At 36.4% G+C, this 17,430-nt stretch overlaps 1 protein-coding gene across 1 annotated transcript in view; it reads left to right on the top strand.

Moving 5' to 3' along the window:
• LOC110466019 (nuclear pore complex protein Nup160-like) overlaps nt 1-17,430 on the top strand; it is a 35,407-nt gene that overhangs the window by 14,847 nt on the left and 3,130 nt on the right. Inside the window, exons 15-33 of the mRNA XM_021522270.1 lie at nt 1,417-1,501; nt 1,693-1,858; nt 2,084-2,226; nt 2,959-3,119; nt 4,532-4,665; nt 5,607-5,680; nt 6,079-6,235; nt 6,957-7,112; nt 7,417-7,549; nt 7,966-8,061; nt 9,322-9,416; nt 11,595-11,691; nt 12,380-12,485; nt 12,846-13,009; nt 13,640-13,703; nt 14,744-14,857; nt 15,228-15,354; nt 15,583-15,693; nt 16,702-16,843. Coding sequence (XP_021377945.1) covers nt 1,417-1,501; nt 1,693-1,858; nt 2,084-2,226; nt 2,959-3,119; nt 4,532-4,665; nt 5,607-5,680; nt 6,079-6,235; nt 6,957-7,112; nt 7,417-7,549; nt 7,966-8,061; nt 9,322-9,416; nt 11,595-11,691; nt 12,380-12,485; nt 12,846-13,009; nt 13,640-13,703; nt 14,744-14,857; nt 15,228-15,354; nt 15,583-15,693; nt 16,702-16,843 — 2,325 coding nt within the window. The remainder of the gene's footprint in view (nt 1-1,416; nt 1,502-1,692; nt 1,859-2,083; nt 2,227-2,958; nt 3,120-4,531; nt 4,666-5,606; nt 5,681-6,078; nt 6,236-6,956; nt 7,113-7,416; nt 7,550-7,965; nt 8,062-9,321; nt 9,417-11,594; nt 11,692-12,379; nt 12,486-12,845; nt 13,010-13,639; nt 13,704-14,743; nt 14,858-15,227; nt 15,355-15,582; nt 15,694-16,701; nt 16,844-17,430) is intronic.

Below are 17,430 nucleotides of genomic sequence, written 5' to 3'. Positions count from 1 at the left end.
TTCTGCTCTGGGTACAGGATCTAAAAAGGTAGGGGTCTAGATCTGCTCTGGGTACAGGTTCTAAAAAGGTCGGTGTCTAGATCTGCCCTGGGTACAGGATCTAAAAAGGTAGGTGTATAGATCTGCTCTGGGTACAGGTTCTAAAAAGGAAGGTGTCTAGATCTGCTCTGGGTACAGGATCTAAAAAGGTAGGGTGTCTAGACCTGATCTGGGAAAAGGTTCTAAAAAGGTAGGTGTCTAGATCTGCTCTGGGTACAGGTTCTAAAAAGGTAGGTGTCTCAACCTGCTCTGGGAACAGGTTCTAAAAAGGTAGGTGTCTAGATCTGCTCTGGGTACAGGTTCTAAAAAGGTAGGTGTCTATTTCTGCTCTGGGTACAGGATCTAAAAAGGTAGGTGTCTAGATCTGCTATGGGTACAGGATCTAAAAAGGTAGGTGTCTAGATCAGCTCTAGGTACAGGTTCTAAAAAGGTAGTTTCTTGACATTGTTCCAAGGCACAGATATAAAAATGTGGTTTCTAGATACTAATCTGGGGGTTCAGGTTTCAAATTTCTCAAGGTAGTTCTCTTTAGTTGTGCATGTTCAATTTTGGGTTGGACGACATACAGCATAAGCACTGCAAATATCAGGGATACAGATGATACATGTAGTAGTAAAAAGAAAGTTTACTAATGATGAAAAACTTAATAAGATAGAATTGCTCATCAATGAAAACATATCCATTGGTATTAAGAAAAGAAGTAAATTTAAGAAACTGTTTATTTACTCTACTTGTCATTTAGACAGTCCACCATTCTGGTTTTGGCTACATTAATTTTACAAAATATCAATACTTGAGGAAATCTTTGATTTTTCTTTTTTCTAAAATTTAAAAAATCTTTAACCCCTGCTATGATAAAGTTAATAAAAGTATTAACAATCATAACATATTCAAGTTTGAGTATCTTAAAAGATGGTCGAGAGTTCGCTATTTGATCCACTTAATATTACCATGTCAAACATTGTCTGGAAATAATAGATATGCACATAAAATGATAATGCACCTACACTAGGGTAACAGTTCAGGTACTTACTGATACTGCTGTCTTATCATCTGACTTGCGGCCAACACCTGTGTAAACCCATTGGCCGCAGTCTGTGCCTCAAGGCCTGTCCATGGCATACAGAAGTTTGGAATGGATAGGTGAAATACTAAGGTTTGGGTGGCGGAGGATAAATCTTTATGGTATTAGAGCAATAACAGTTTAAGATTAAATTACAAAGAATATATAAGCACACAGTTGGGACCAAGCAAACTAATCGACAAATGGGGAATTTGGGTAATGTAAGTTCTAGTAAGTGAGCTTTCACTATAGTTTACACCATGTGACATACTAGTAAATGTATGTATAATTGAATGTTTCTTGATTTTTTCAAGGGCTGTGTGACCTACATTCGACAGTGTGACAGAATTGAAGAGCTGTGTCTTGGAAGTGGCGAGTGGACTGACCAGCAGGAGTTAGGTCAGTGCTTCATCTGTGATAGGGTCAAGGTCACGTATAGTTAAAACACACTGAACTTTTTTGTTTTAGTAAAAAGATTATTTTTAATTCAGTGCTTAGTCTATTGTTTTAGTGTGTTGGGCATCAAAGAGTATTAATTTTATTTATCGCGATTTGATGAACGATATCTGATATGTTTTGTTCCTGTATAGATCATGCCCTGAAATTTGATGTTGAAATGCTGGGTCGCTGCCTAGAGCTGATAAAGTCTAAGGTCACAGACGAGGCAGGGGCACAATTTGACTACTGTCTAGTGTCACAGGAGGAGATTCGTACACTGGCAAATCACATGGTTGAGGAACTATTCACCGAGGAAGGGTAAGATGTCGCCAGTGAAATGTCACAGTTTTGTAGTCTTACGATAAATCGTAAAAATATAACCCTTTTAAAGTTTCAAATCGTAAAAATATAACCCTTTTAAAGTTTCATAACGCTACCAGATTCTTTTATGAGTTGTTGACTGGATTTCATTTTGTTTACTTTACAACTTACTGCAATTAGATCAAATGAGGACTTTAGTTTAATCAAAATTTTCTGTATCAGTTTGCTAGAAGGATCAGCTTCTATGGCCTCACTTGGGGCCCGGATCCAGAGCATCATAAACCTGCCAGACAGTGTCCAGATCTTACTAGATGCTACCGACCTTACCACACAGGATGACCTGGATGACACACCCATGGATGATGGTCAGTTATTGCTATCGTACATTTCTCACTATTCATTTTTAACACCTGTCATAGACAGGAGCTTGGAACTGGAACTTTGTATACAACTTCTCTGTGCTTGGTTTAGGGGGAACTTTGTATACAACTTCTCTGTGCTTGGTTTAGGGGGAACGTTGTATACAACTTCTCTGTGCTTGGTTTAGGGGAACTTTGTATACAACTTCTCTGTGCTTGGTTTAGGGGGAACGTTGTATACAACTTCTCTGTGCTTGGTTTAGGGGGAATTTTGTATGCTCCCAAAAACCAACACCAAAATTGTGGAGTGTATAGTCATCATCCTGTCTTTCTACCCTCATATGTCTCATTTGTACAAAACAAATTATTTCCAGATGACAGCTTTAGAACATTTGATCCTTTATAAACTAAATTTGGGTGAATTATGCCCCAACAGGATGGAAAGAAGCCTTTTTGTCTTTAGGTCACAAAGTCAAAGGTCAGGGTTGTTTACAGTCAAATAAAAATAAGGTGTAATCAAGCTGGCGTGCAGGCACAAATCTATATTTTGTTTATGTCTTCCCTCTCACAATGGTTAATCAACACAACAATTTTCGTCGTACAGAGAAATTGTCCAAAGGTATATGGAGACAATTATCACATGTTGAGATACCTTAAAATCTAAATCTAAAATAGAAATATTTCTACAATATAAAATGTTATGCCTGATATACAAATACAGCATGTTTCCTCCTACAGGTGAGAACACTGACCCCCAGCTTTCATGTGGTCAACTATTCACAAGTGGTACTGCTGTGGAAATCCTCTCTGCCACTCTACAGCAGATCTCTGTCACTAGGTTATCTGTCCTTAGGGATCTGCTAATCCTACAGGAGGCGGCCTGTCAGCTGGGAGATCGGGTAAGTGAATCTAATTGTTCAGGAGGCGGCCTGTCAGTTGGGAGATCGGGTAAGTGAACTTAATTGTTCAGAAGGCAGACTGTCAGCTGGGAGATCAGATTAATCTTAGTCAAGCTAATTCAGGGTGTTTTTATCCCCCGTTCAAGGAGTAGGCAAGGGATATAGAAATGGGGTCCGTCCATGCATCCATCCATGCACACGGTTAAGAAGAATGTTTTCATCTATAGCTTGCCTACTACAAGTGCTATGTTGATCATACTTGCATCAATTGTGCATCTAGGGTTGCTCTACTGAATGAATATTGCGGATGCCGATTTTGACCTTTGTTTTACCCTTCATGTTTTGATGATTTTAACACTGCGAGTGTTGGGTATTGATGACTTTAGCACTGCGAGTGTGGGGTATTGATGACTTGTTTCTTTTTCATGAATATTCAAGTGATAAAAATATTCTTGCGACTCAAGTGTATGAACAGGACAATAGTAAGATCAGTCATTTCTAGCTCACTTGGCCCTTCGATCCTTCAGTGATTCTTTTGGCCCAATTTACGGCCGAAACAGGCTTCTTCCCTTAGCAAAAAAGTACTTTATTTTCCCAAATGTAGAGAAAAGTCAGGCACATCTTTGCAATTTCAATAAAAAAGTGCTATATTTCCACAATTCATTTAGGTATCGACTGCTGTAACATTTAGGTAGAAAATAACCTATGGTTAGAAAAGTTAGGTACTGTAAACATACTTGTACTAGCGCGCTCATATTTCTGCATATCTGTTAAAATTTTCCAAGTTAAAGAATTCACTATTTAGCACTACTGTTATCTCACTACATGTAGGAATACATTGATTTCATACTTAGAGGTAACTTATTCTAGCGCTTTCAATTTAACCCCCAAAAAATAGCAACCACTAAAATGTTATAGCTGAAAAAATAAATACCATGAAAAATATCCATACAGCGATGACTTCATAAACATAAATTAGGTAGATGAACTTAAAAACTGCTGCCCTTGTTATTATATGAAAGGAAAATATATACTGTATATAAACTTACAGTCATAAAATTGACCATAGCCATTTTAATGTGATGAAAGTAAGTAGGGTTGATGTTTATCCAGGAATTGATGCCCATGAAAGGATATTGTGAATGTAACAGTTACCATAAATTTACCTGAACAATTATTCCTAACTACCCAACATCCCACACAATGGGATATATTAGTCCACACTCTTTAACTTCAAGGTAACATTTTATATATTTAGAAAGTTTGACACTAGTAGTTTCTCCGACCCCATTTGTCATATTTTACTAAACTTGGAAAAGTGGTGTTATGTAAATCCTTATCATTGTCTTTATTTTTGTTTTACATTCTTGTCTTTATTTTTGTTCTATATTCTTGTCTTCGTTTTTGTTTAGGATGGTATAACTCCTGATGTTACAGACCGTCTACGCCTCGATCTTATCCCCCACACCCTTACACTGCTCCAGTCCTATATGCTTCTCAAGTGGGTTGCTGAGTCTGTTACAACGCCTAGTCAAACCAGTGCCTTGTAAGTGTCCTACCTTACTGTCTGCACAGTGGAACCTGTCTAAACCAAACACTGTCGTGTCAATATTTAGGTTGAGTGGACAGGCTTTTTGATTACACAGGTTTCTTTTACATAGAAGTATTGATTAAAGTTAATGAAATCTTCTTGACAGATAACTCTTTTCTAAAATAATGTAGTACTGTTGATTACATATTTGTATGTGATCTTTAGTTACTTGAAGATTTGTGTGAAACCTCAATCTAGAATTTTAGTATCTTCTAAGAGGTTATGTATCACATTCTGCAGACATGTTGATGAAATGTAAATTTATGTTCTGATGTATACAGTAAGCCACAGTATTTATAAATCTACTGGTGTAGGGCTCATCATGTGTGTGTCATCCTATGCCTTTAAAAAGCTTACATCATGTCATCGTTAAACAATGCTAATTGATTACTCAATGACGAGTAATGCTGACGTGTGTATCTATCAGTATTTCAACCTAAATTATAAATCTGAATGTTTTTAAGAGTCTGAAATCAAACTTTTTCATTGGGGTTTTTAAACGGATACTGTAAGCCAGATCTAATAAAGGAGGGAAATTTGGTACTGCAAATGTGATTTTATTCCCCCGGCGTTTTATGGGGGCATATAGTGTTTGTTACCTGTGTCCCTCTTGTCCTGTTCTGTTCCATTCTGACATGTCACTCTAGCAACTTCATTTCTAAACAGATTTTGACCAATGATCAAGTATGAGAAAACATCAAAGGAATCCTTATTTCAGAGTTCCAAGGTCAAGGCCAAGTTTACCAGTACTATTTAAATTTGTCAAACAATTAGCGTTATGATTTGAATTGTAATAGAGACATCTATACATACGGACATTCTAGATTTAAAACACAACAATGTTTAGCAAAGGAAAAGTATCCCATTTAACAATATTAAACCTTGCTATTTTTCAGAGAATTTAATGTGAGACAGCTGGCATCCCTGGAGATCAATGATGGGTCAGGACTCTCCAGCCAGCAGCGAACCAGTGAGTGGTCAAGCTCTGTGGTCATATCAATCATTTGTAGCAGCTTGATTGTTTTTATTTAGTATAACTTTTTTTATATAAATTAAAAAACAAAACAAAAAAACAATAACTTGTGAGTGATACAGGCCTACTAGGCCTCTTAACAGTGGTCGCAATGTCTACTGAACCATTAGCAATGGTACTGTTACATAGATCTTCTGCTGATTGTAACCTTTTTGACTTCATTGGGTTTGAAATTGTATCGGAGCATTGAACAGGATAGTGACATGTTTGTTGATTTGGGGCTGAATCTGGTGAATTTGATGAAATGAAAGCAAATTGTTAGAGATCAAAGTTTAGTAGCTACTGTACAAAAAATTGTAACAGAAGGTGAAACTTGTTGCTCATTATGTTGCCAGGTCTGCAGAATATGGGTGTGGCAGAGCTATTTATCCAGGCTGTAGGTGGGACACAGGCACGACAAATGCTTGCCCAGACACGTCTGATGGAGAATGAACCCTGTGCTACCTGGACTTTGGGCATCCTAGGCCTCACCAACTTTGTGTCCCGGCTTATGTATCCTTTCTGCTGATGAAAACGTTAACGCTGTATAAACTGATTTTTACTTTGCGCATACAAATGTGATATTCCTGTAACATGCTTGGATAAAAGATGAGTTAGTAGGTAGATGTTTCTATAGCTTTGTGATTTTTCCCTGTGCTAGATACTGGTATCTTTCAATCATTCTCCCAGCCAATGTTTTAGTCGTTTGATAATATGATTTCAGGAAGCAAACAATTTTTTGGGTGTTGTTTTGCAAAAATGGCTGTTCCATTGTTTAGTAAAATAGTTTGTTTAAACTAAATAATGAACAAAAAGAAACCATCCAGAAAAGAATAGTAAAATTCTAAGTGTTATTGTTAACATCAGTATAAGAATAGAAATGTACATTGCAACCACTGATGATGGTATGCAACACACACTCATTCAAACATTTCTCCAAGACTGTTGGTCATGTGTTGTCTGTCCTTATGCAATTTACATTTTTGACTTCTCAAAATCCAGAGAATCAATCCCAATAAAATTTTGCTGGAAGCTTGCATGTCCAAAGACAAACCAAAATTGTGAACTCTATGGATTTTACCTCCCAGGAGCCTAAAATAGCTCACTGTGACATCTTTTCTGCTTCACTGACTGGTGTTAAATTTTGCATTTAACTTCATTTTCATCAAAATTGATACTAGGGCACACATATGTTTCGTAAATGTAAACTAGTTTTATCCTTGACCCTGCTTAGCTGGCCAATGAGCCCCCACTTTGTGTTCCCAGAGTTCTTGGTAGGGAGTTGTCAATACCTCCAGCTCCAGGAGTATGTACGTCTGCTAAGCTCCTGGTGCGAGTGGCATGTCTCCTCTCGTAGGTTCATGTTGGGGCTATGTTACCTGCACTTTGAGTAAGTATAATTAAAGCAGCTTCAATATAGAATTAGTGTCCAGCCTGATTACAGGTAGAACTTAAACACAACCAGATTACAGGTAGACTGATTACAGTCTGATTTTAGGTAGAGTTAGTACACTGTAATAAAATTTTATTTCCTGTCAATGATATTTACCATAAATGTGTATATTCCTTTCCTATTACCCATCACTGTATCCCTTCATACCGCCTCCCAAAAAAGGGGGGGGGGGAGAAGGAACTTTAATATCCTGCTTAATACCTTCTTTAACCGTCTCTAAATAGAAGTGTTTCGTTGGCAGTGAGCCTCAAAAAGCTGGTCAGTGTTTCACCGCAGCAAAGAAAGGAGTTGCCACTGAGAGCTTCCTGAGGCAGAAACTTCTACAGACAGAGGAAACAAACAGTAAACGCCTGGAGGTCCTGTACTACCTTAAGGTATGGAATTACACAACTGGTGTTACAGCATAGCATTCTTCAATTTTGTGCATAATATTTCATTTTACAGCACATTAATGGAGAAATAACTTGGTTATGTTTGGTAATATCAACATTTTAGAACATATTATTTCATAGCTTTGAAAATTAGTATGGCAAGCTATATAAGAAACAGAAGTTATGGAAATGTTTAAGAACTACAAAGTGCCTCGATTATATCAAATCATCATAATGTTTTTAACCACTTCTATATTCAAAAACTTTTAGTTAGAAAACGCAAGTATGTTACTACAAAAGCTTATAAATTGAACAAAAAAGGATAAAAGACTGTAATAAAAAAAAATGGAATTGTACTTGGCTAAATGTCACCATTTCCTTTTTTAATCACATTGACAGTATCACTTTTTGTGCAATAGGTGTTAAAACAATTTGAAGAATTTGGAGCTCCTGATATGGTTGTCTCTCTTGCCAAAACAGGAATTAGTATAGCTGATGATGACGACCCTAACATGGTAAGTAACAGATAACAGAGGATTTTCTCACTGATAGTAGACTTCTGTCTGGAAATAAACCACTAGCAATTTTTGTTTAAGTTACAAGTTATATTTTTGTAAAGTAATACATTCTCTGTCGTACCACTAGCTATATTAACTGTAAAGATTTCAAGGGATCAAATAGTAAACAAATTATAAATTGTTTTAGCTTATTCATTATGACAGAGTTAAAGATTTTATAAAGATATATATCTATAGGACTGAAAAATATATTAAACTGGTGACAAACTTTATTAAAATTTTGATGTTAAGGCATTTCTTTGCCAAAGGATATTACTAACTCCCAGGAATTAGTATAAAATGTGTTCATGGTATGGTAAACAAGATAAACTGTACTAGCCAGGAATTAGTATAAAATGTGTTCATGGTAAACAAGTTAAACTGTACTAGCCAGGAATTAGTATAAAATGTGTTCATGATAAACAAGTTAAACTGTACTAGCCAGGAATTAGTATAAAAAGTGTTCATGGTATGGTAAACAAGTTAAACTGTACTAGCCAGCAATTAGTATAAAATGTGTTCATGGTATGGTAAACAAGTTAAACTATACTAGCCAGGAATTAGTATAAAATGGGTTCATGGTAAACAAGTTAAACTGTACTAGCCAGGAATTAGTATAAAATGTGTTCATGGACAACAAGTTAAACTGTACTAGCCAGAAATTAGTATAAAATGTGTTCGTGGTAAACAAGTTAAACTGTCCTAGCCAGGAATAAGTATAAAATGTGTTCATGGACAACAAGTTAAACTGTACTAGCCAGGCATTAGTATAAAATGTGTTCATGGGAAACAAGTTAAACTGTACTGGCCAGGAATTAGTATAAAATGTGATCATGGTATGGTAAACAAGATAAACTGTACTAGCCAGGAACTAGTATACAATGTGTTCATGGTAAACAATTTAAACTGTACTAGCCAGGAACTAGTATAAAATATGTTCATGGTAAACAAGTTAAACTGTACTAGCCAGGAATTGTCAATTTCATAAGTAAGGAAATTCTAATGTCTGTCATGTTATAGGTAACTTTGTGCAAAAAAAAGTGCTTTTGTTATCTGCTTCAAAGTTATATTTTCTTAGTCAACTGGAAAAAAATTGTTCCAACTAGCTACAATGAACAAAAAAATGTTTGTATAAAAACGAAGGTTTGATACAAAAAAAATCTTTCCGAATTGAGTTTATATGAAAAAATTGCCATCATGAATTGTTTCTCTTTATAGCCCACTCTTTACTCTAAGCTGTTCAAGTACCAGCTTGAGTTAGGCCACAACATGGAGGCATACTCAGCCATGATAGCCAATCCAGACCCCTCCAGGTATCTACCCACAACTGGTGTACGCAGTACCATGGCAAAACAAGTCTCAAACAAAACCTTTTACAGGCAATACTGCTATCTGCCACATAGAATAAAACAATATACACATATACCACAAATTTCTATTAGAGTGATTAATGTAGAAAAGACAGATTTTCACACTTTTTTTTTTATATAATTCTAGTTATTTTAATAAAATGGTAATAAACAATGGTATAAAATAGACCTGAACAACAGCCTCTTGTCACTGGGACCTACTAAATGTACTATTGTACTTAACCGTAATAGCTTAATGCAGGAATACACTTTGTGGGTCTATATACCAGGAGAACATATTTTAGTCTATTGTGATTTTATAGTAAATATTAAACTATATAACGTGTATAGTGTACTACTCGTTAGATGATCTGTGCTATTGATATATTGATGATGCACACCTGCTGCAGATATGATCCAGACCTGAGTACATAGGTATACAAACTAATTTAGCAACATTAAATGATACATGTTATATAAAGAAAAGACTTGATGTACAGCATGTGTAATTATCTCCCCTTTGACTGTGAGCACTGCATATACAGCCTCTCTTTAATACATACTTTTGTTATTGTTGATAAGGACTCGCACAACTAAATCATTTACTATATGTTATTACTAAGTTTTTGAGCTAAAAGCTTTAATATTTAAAGTTCAACACTAATGACAACTGTCTAGATTCATAGATACATACCTGACAAAGGCTTCAAAAGGCATTTTTAGCGAGTTTAATGGCATAGGCATCTGCTTTTGACAACCGAAAGTTTACAAGTCAAACCGGGGAAGTGGGACGGGAACACCCCCTGACTTTTGACCCCAGATCAATCTGCCATCACATATGAAAATCCACTAAAACTATACGTTTTTTCAAAAGTTAAATATCAGTAGGTTTCAGTCAATGTAAAATATGTTCACAATAACCCATTTATATTACTCAGAGGCACTGTATTTGACTGGAACAAATTTTAGGTAGGGATGACAATCATATGAAACACTTGCTGATTGGCTAATTTAGTTGTGCGAGTCCTGATAACACAGTTTATTATGCAGGCTTACATCCACTCAATGATATGTTAAATACCTGAATTGTATGCTAATATTTTACTTTACTGGATTTGAAAGGGGGAGACACCTTCAACGAGATCCAAAAATACGTTTTTAGCCCACCATCAATCATCTGATGGTGGGCTATTCAAATCACCCTGCGTCCGTGGTCCGTCGTCCGTCCTTAAACAATTCTTGTTATCGGTATTTCTCAAGGAGTACCTGAGGGATCAAATTTTATATGTAGGTTCCCCTTGGTCCTTAGCTGTGCAGGGCAACTTTTGAGACTGATCAGATAAACAACATGGCCGACAGGCAGCCACCTTGGATTTTAATTGTGAAAGTTTGTTATCACTATTTCTCAAGAAGTACCAGAGGGATCTTTCTCAAATTTTATATGTAGGTTCCCCTTGGTCCTTACCTGGGCAGGGCAACTTTTGAGACTGATCGGATAAACAATATGGCCGACAGGCAGCCATCTTGGATTTTTATATTGAAAGTTTGTTATCGCTATTTCTCAAGAAGTACCAGAGGGATCTTTCTCAAATTTTATATGTAGGTTCCCCTTAGTCCATAGCTGTGCAGGGCAACTTTTGAGACTGATCGGATAAACAACATGGCCGACAGGCAGCCATCTTGGATTTTGATAGTGAAAGTTTATCTTTTTTTCTCAAGAAGTACTAGAGGGATCTTTCTCAAATTTTGTATGTAGGTTCCCCTTAGTCCTTAGCTGTGTAGGGCATTTTTTGAGACTGATCGGATAAACAACATGGCCGACAGGCAGCCATCTTGGATTTTGATAGTGTAGTATTGTTACCGCTATTTCTCCGGAAGAACTAGAGGGATCTTTCTTAAATTTTATATGAAGGTTCCCCTTGGTCCCAGCTGTGCAGGGCAATTTTAGAGAGTGATCGGATAAACAACATTAGGCAGCCATCTTGTATTTTGATAGTGAAAGTTTGATCAAACAGATTAGAGGAAAGAAGAGAAAAGATCGAACTGACAAAGAACTAATGAAGATGGTACAAAGTTGGGTCTCATGTTATTGTGTCCATCCATTGAGAGAACAATGGTTAATGCTGTGTTTACATTTAACAGGAGAAAGGATTGTCTGCGACAGTTATTGGTGACCTTGTGTGAGCGGGGTGACCTTGAGGCATTGATAACTTTCCCATACATCGACCTAGAGGAAGAGGTATGCATGTCAAACTCCAATACCACTTCCTGCCCATTCTATCTTAAATGCTGGATACGCATGCCAGAATTAGTGCTAAAAGACTATGACAAAACTATGACTTAAATTTGTTTAAATGTTGCATGGCAGCATTTCAGTGATTTTTATTTTGCCTCGTTATACAGCCGAATACAGGCTGCTTCCATTTGCAAAAAAAGTGCTTTATTTTCCCAAAATGAAGGAAAAATTAGAAATATTTTCCCAATTTCAATGAAAATATTTCTATTTTTCCCCCCAATTCATTTTAGGAACAGGCTGCTGTAAAATGAAGGAAGAAAACACTGTATTCGTGTTATGAAAACAAATGAAATATTGTCATGCACATTTAAAACATATTCCTTATGTTAAAATTTTATCTAGGAGTATCTTAAATTATGGGAATGAATTGTAAAAAAGTGTTCAAAGCACTGAGTGAAGCTTACATAATGCTGAGTAACATGTAAGCTACAAATTCTGTGATGCAAACTAGCAATTTTACAAAGTGGACCTTCGATGGATATCTAAGATTTTGGAAGTTTGCTGAAGACATCGGATTTAGAAAAATATAAATGTGAAATTGAAAAAAATCAAGGAACGATTTCATTTGTAAGTGGATCTTGTAAAACCCCTTGAAAAAGTGACTTTCTGATGAGTTGGATTTGCTTTCCAGGTTGTGACTATCCTGGAGAGTCGTGCCCGGTCCGTGGATCTACTTACCCATAACTACTATGACCTCCTGTATGCTTTCCACATCTTCAGGAATAACTTCAGAAAAGGTACAAAACAATATAATACCTGGATACCTGAGATGTGGTTTTGAGTTCTAATAGAATATCTGACCTAAATAGCAAGATTCTTGAATTTCCAAATATATAACTGAATGCATCATGATTGGATGGTGTGTTGCATATATGTCTTCTGTCAATATCAAGGTCATTGCAAAGTCAGAGGTGAAATGATTATAATTCTTGTCTGTAATAATTTCTGAATGACTTGCAGAACACTGTTTTGATAACTATCATAGATCAGATGTACCAGAACAAGACAATATGTTATGGGAGTCCTTTTGAACAGAAATGTTGCATTTAATGAAGTGGTTCAATGTAATTCAGTATTGGACGTGTTTTATTTTCCAGCTGGCCGTGTAATGTACGAGCACGGCACAAGACTTGGACGAGAGGTACCAGGCAAGAGAGGACTAGAACGTCAGGCACAGTGTTACCTAGCAACCATGAACGTATTACGACTTGTGAAACCAGAATATGCATGGATTGTGAAACCTGTACAGAAACAGAATAAAGTATGTGTTCTACCTTGTAAGGCATAAGGGAATGAATTTTAAAGTAATTGACACGACCAAAAAAGTGCACATTTGTGATATATAGCAACATCTTGTCAGTAGCCCTTGAAATTATTTACTACTATATAGTATGCTAAATGAACTCACCATAAATGTAAATGAATCGGGGAAAATCCTGGAATTTGAGAGCAATGGGCCATTTTCAGCAAATTTTAGTCAATATCAAAATTAGGAGGGGCCATTCTATGTAAAGATAAAAGCAAAATGGCACATGGAGGGGTCAATTTCAATTTTGAGTGGGGCAATGGCCCCCTGGCCCCCTACAGGATTATCCCTGATGAATAAACAGTGATTTTTCTACCTCCTTTCCACAGGGGCCTATGCCTATGAAAATACAGCAGAAATCATCTAGGGGAAGGGACCTTTACAAGAACCCAAATTCACCCTAATAAATCACAAATAAATGCCATCCTCTTCATAATTTTGAAACAAATTTGGTTACCCATTAGTAGGTGACACTGTGAACATAATTTTATTGGTCAATTTATCAATGTCATTAACACAAGTTTAACTGTTAATAATGGATTTGAAATGTTGATGTTAGACAATAACTGAAACCTTTATTTTCAGCTTATATTGGAAGGCTCTGGAAGTTCACCAAAGCGTTTCTTGGATGGTGAAGAAAAACTAGCAGGTAGTTTTACTGATGGTTGAGTTGTCCTATTAACCTTCTATTATAAAAAGCTAGCCTCAAATCCATATATTGTCAAATACAGTAATTGCTTAAAAATTACAATTTTTGTATCATGAAATCAGAGGAAACCAATTTTTCAAGATTTCTTTTTGGAAACCAAATTGACAGGAATGAAAAGATTTTAATGTACACCATAATATGTAATGGACTAACCCGCTGTACCCAGACTTAACATGTAGTGGACTAACCCGCTGTACCCAGACATAACATGTAGTGGACTAACCCGCTGTACCCAGACATAACATGTAGTGGACTAACCCGCTGTACCCAGACATAACATGTAGTGGACTAACCCACTGTACCCAGACATAACATGTAGTGGACTAACCCGCTGTACCCAGACATAACATGTAGTGGACTAACCCGCTGTACCCAGACATAATATGACAGGATTCATGGTGAAAAATAGAAGATAGGTACATGAAAAAGATGTACTTGCGTATAGAACCTCAGCTTGCAAATGACAGCAAAGTTGGGTGGATAGTAGCATGTCAAATGAAGTGTCAGAACAGAAATCGGGGCTCGTATTCATGAAACTGTTCTCATACTCAAGCATGATTTCTGTGCTCAAGCCAACTTTCTTGTAACTCACTTAAATCATGATACACGGTCAAAACCTTGAAAACAGTATTTGGCTCAATGTCTCGCCGAATTCCTTACATGTCATTAATGAAATATAATTATTTTTATAAATTCATCACTGCACAAGATATTGGGCTTGAGCACAGAATCTTGGTTTGAGCATGAGAACGTTTTGTGAATACTGGCCGTTTTCCAGAACTAATTGGCATTTTTACCACTGGTGGCAGAATTGGAAAACACTGCCTTTAACAGTATTTTACATTTATAGAGGAATGCTGACAACCCTGTTTTATACATAGAGTACTTACAACCCTGTATTTTATAGAGGAATGCTGACAACACTCTATTTTACATAGAGGAGTACTAATATTTGAAATGCTATGTTGGTTGTGTTTCAGCATCTGATCAGAAGATGGAGATAATGGAACTAGGTGACATAGAGAAAGAGTTCATGTTGGTTGACGCTCGACTCCGTCTTCTACAGAAGGATACAGATCCAGCCCTCACATCAGGTACCATTAGCTGACCTGTAATAAACCCAGCAGGCCTAGTCGTTAGAGTAGGGTTATACTGTTTTAGAACCCATTTCTGAAATTTGACACTCTCTGCAGGATCCTGTCTAACCATGTTGGTTTCCTCTTGGTACCCAAGTTTCCTCCAACGTAAAGGCCCTCGGCATGTTTTGGTCTTAGACAACAAGAGTGATCAATATAAGTTGGAAAATTTCACAATTGTTGTAAGATAGATAAATTTCATATTTAACTTGCATATTCATAGGATCAGTCTGACACAGGTGTTTTATGCGTTTATTATATTTAAAGAACAGTATCATGGTAGAATTGTTGGTACATTTTCAACACTTTGAAACTCTGGCTTTCACAGGTCCAACTCCAGGACCAGATGAGATGGTGGGACTACTGGTGAGGGCAGGAATGTACGACCGAGCAATCACTGTCTGTCAGGTGTTTGATATGAAGCTAGTCACAGTGTTTGAAAGTCTTGCACTCAGGTTTGTGTTCTAAGTAGCATTTATTATAGTCATTATAACCAATGTTTGAAAGTGACGAAATGAAAATACTCTGTTGATTTATTATAAGTGTGATGCTGATAATTATACCAAGCTGCCACATCCCAAACCCCTCTGTATTTAAAAAAATATATATCATTAATTATCCTCAGTTTCAATACGTAGTTTTAAAGTACTGTGTATATGAATTTAAATTTTACTCTGTACTAGGTGTGTGAAGCTGGCCCGCAGTAGTTCCTGGGATAACTCAGTAGTGTCAGTGACATGGGACTGGCTACAGGAAAACAACTTAGCTCTATCTAACCTCACCAAGGATACCAGGTACTCTTCACTATAGGTCCCATTATAGGTTTCACAATTCTAGTTTTTGACAATTGTGAAGTAAAAAGGTAACTGTTTCAAAAACCATAAACAGCATTAAGCATTCTTCTGTAGCTATGTTGGTAGTCCCAGATGTGTTGCCTTCTACATATGTTTAATGTTTGGTTTTATGTTGATGTTTAGAACTTGCTCCTATAGTAAACAAGGGGTAAAGGTAATACTCAACCCTGTTTGATTATATCCTCATTCACCCCTGAAGACACATTTGAACTCTTCAAATTCAAAGGTTGGAATAGTTAATTATGAAATTTCAGGGGTGAATGAGTTAATGATCCATGAATTATGATTTCAAACATTATCACTTCAAACTCTAGTGCACTGGTTTGTCTGAAAGTCCAAACAATTTTAAGGATCTTAAATAAGTTTCCATTTCATACTAATTTAAGTCAGTAAGCTTTCATTTTCTGATGCTCGACTGAGCTTGTAGGAAAACTTTACTACACCTGTATTAATTTGATCAAAATATGTTTTGTCGCATTGATTTTTGGAAAGTTTACATTTATTGGTGGAGAGTTGATAGAGATATATGTAGTCACAATTACTTTGTGAAGATTTGATCAAGAAATGTGTTGTCACATTATTTTTTAAGAATCATACAATTAAATCTCGTTTATTCATGAAGAGTCAACTCGTTATCAATTAATTAATGAAGATTTAGTTTAGACATGTATTGTCACATTGATTTGTGACAAGTTGATAAAGATATATTTTGTCACGTTAATATGTGAAGAGTAAGACGAGTTGCATTGTCGCATTAATCCTTGAAACTGGAAAGTTCAAAGATCTCAAGTATTTTTATTTAAACACATTTATCCAAAGAGACATGTGAATGTTGATCCCTTTTGCGAGTTCAAATATTTCTAATATCAAAGTCTCTGATAATACGATGTACAGAATGAGATGATGAACTGTGGGTCAGAATGTATTGATGATCCTTTGTTTTTGCAGTGCCACGGACCTTGCCTGGTTGCTTCTGCAGCACTATTTAGAGACGTATGAAGACTCTACAGGGCAGTACCACAGATGTATAGCGATGAAACTGTTAGCCCAAGCCTTCCCTCTCCCAACATGGCTTATCAACTCTTACAAGGTGAGCACACCTGATGTATTCAGATATTATCTTGCCAAATTCTGGCAGTCTACTCGTAAAATAGATCATTTATAATAATAATATACAACATTTGATATAGCGCCCTATCTAGCTAACATAAGCCACCCTACAGTGCTTCACAGTACACATATACAATTAGCATATACATTAATCAATACAGGTTTTTTAGCTCACCTGGCACGAAGTGCCAAGTGAGCTTATGCCATGGCGCGGCGTCCGTCCGTCCGGCGTCAATATTTTACTTTAAACGACTTCTCCTTAATAACCGAAAGGCCTAGGGTGTCAATATTTGGCCAGAAGCAAACTTGGATGAAGGGCTACAAAGTTTGTTAAAATTAATGACCTTCACCTATTTTCAAGGTCACAGGGGTCAAATATGTCAAAAACTTTAAACATCTTCTTCTCAATAACCAAAATGCCCAGGGAGATGATATTTGGCCAGTAGCATGCTTGGGTGAAGGGCTACCAAGTTTGTTCAAATGAATGACCTTCAATTATATTCAAGGTCACAGGGGTCAATTGTATTAAAAAACCTTTAAACAACTTCTTCTGAATAACCAAAATGC

The sequence above is a fragment of the Mizuhopecten yessoensis genome, unplaced genomic scaffold (genome assembly GCF_002113885.1).
Source record: "Mizuhopecten yessoensis strain PY_sf001 unplaced genomic scaffold, ASM211388v2 scaffold1595, whole genome shotgun sequence".
NCBI lineage: Eukaryota > Metazoa > Mollusca > Bivalvia > Pectinida > Pectinidae > Mizuhopecten > Mizuhopecten yessoensis.
Note: the sequence above shows the minus strand (reverse complement) of the source record. Positions and strands in the feature narration are given on the sequence as shown.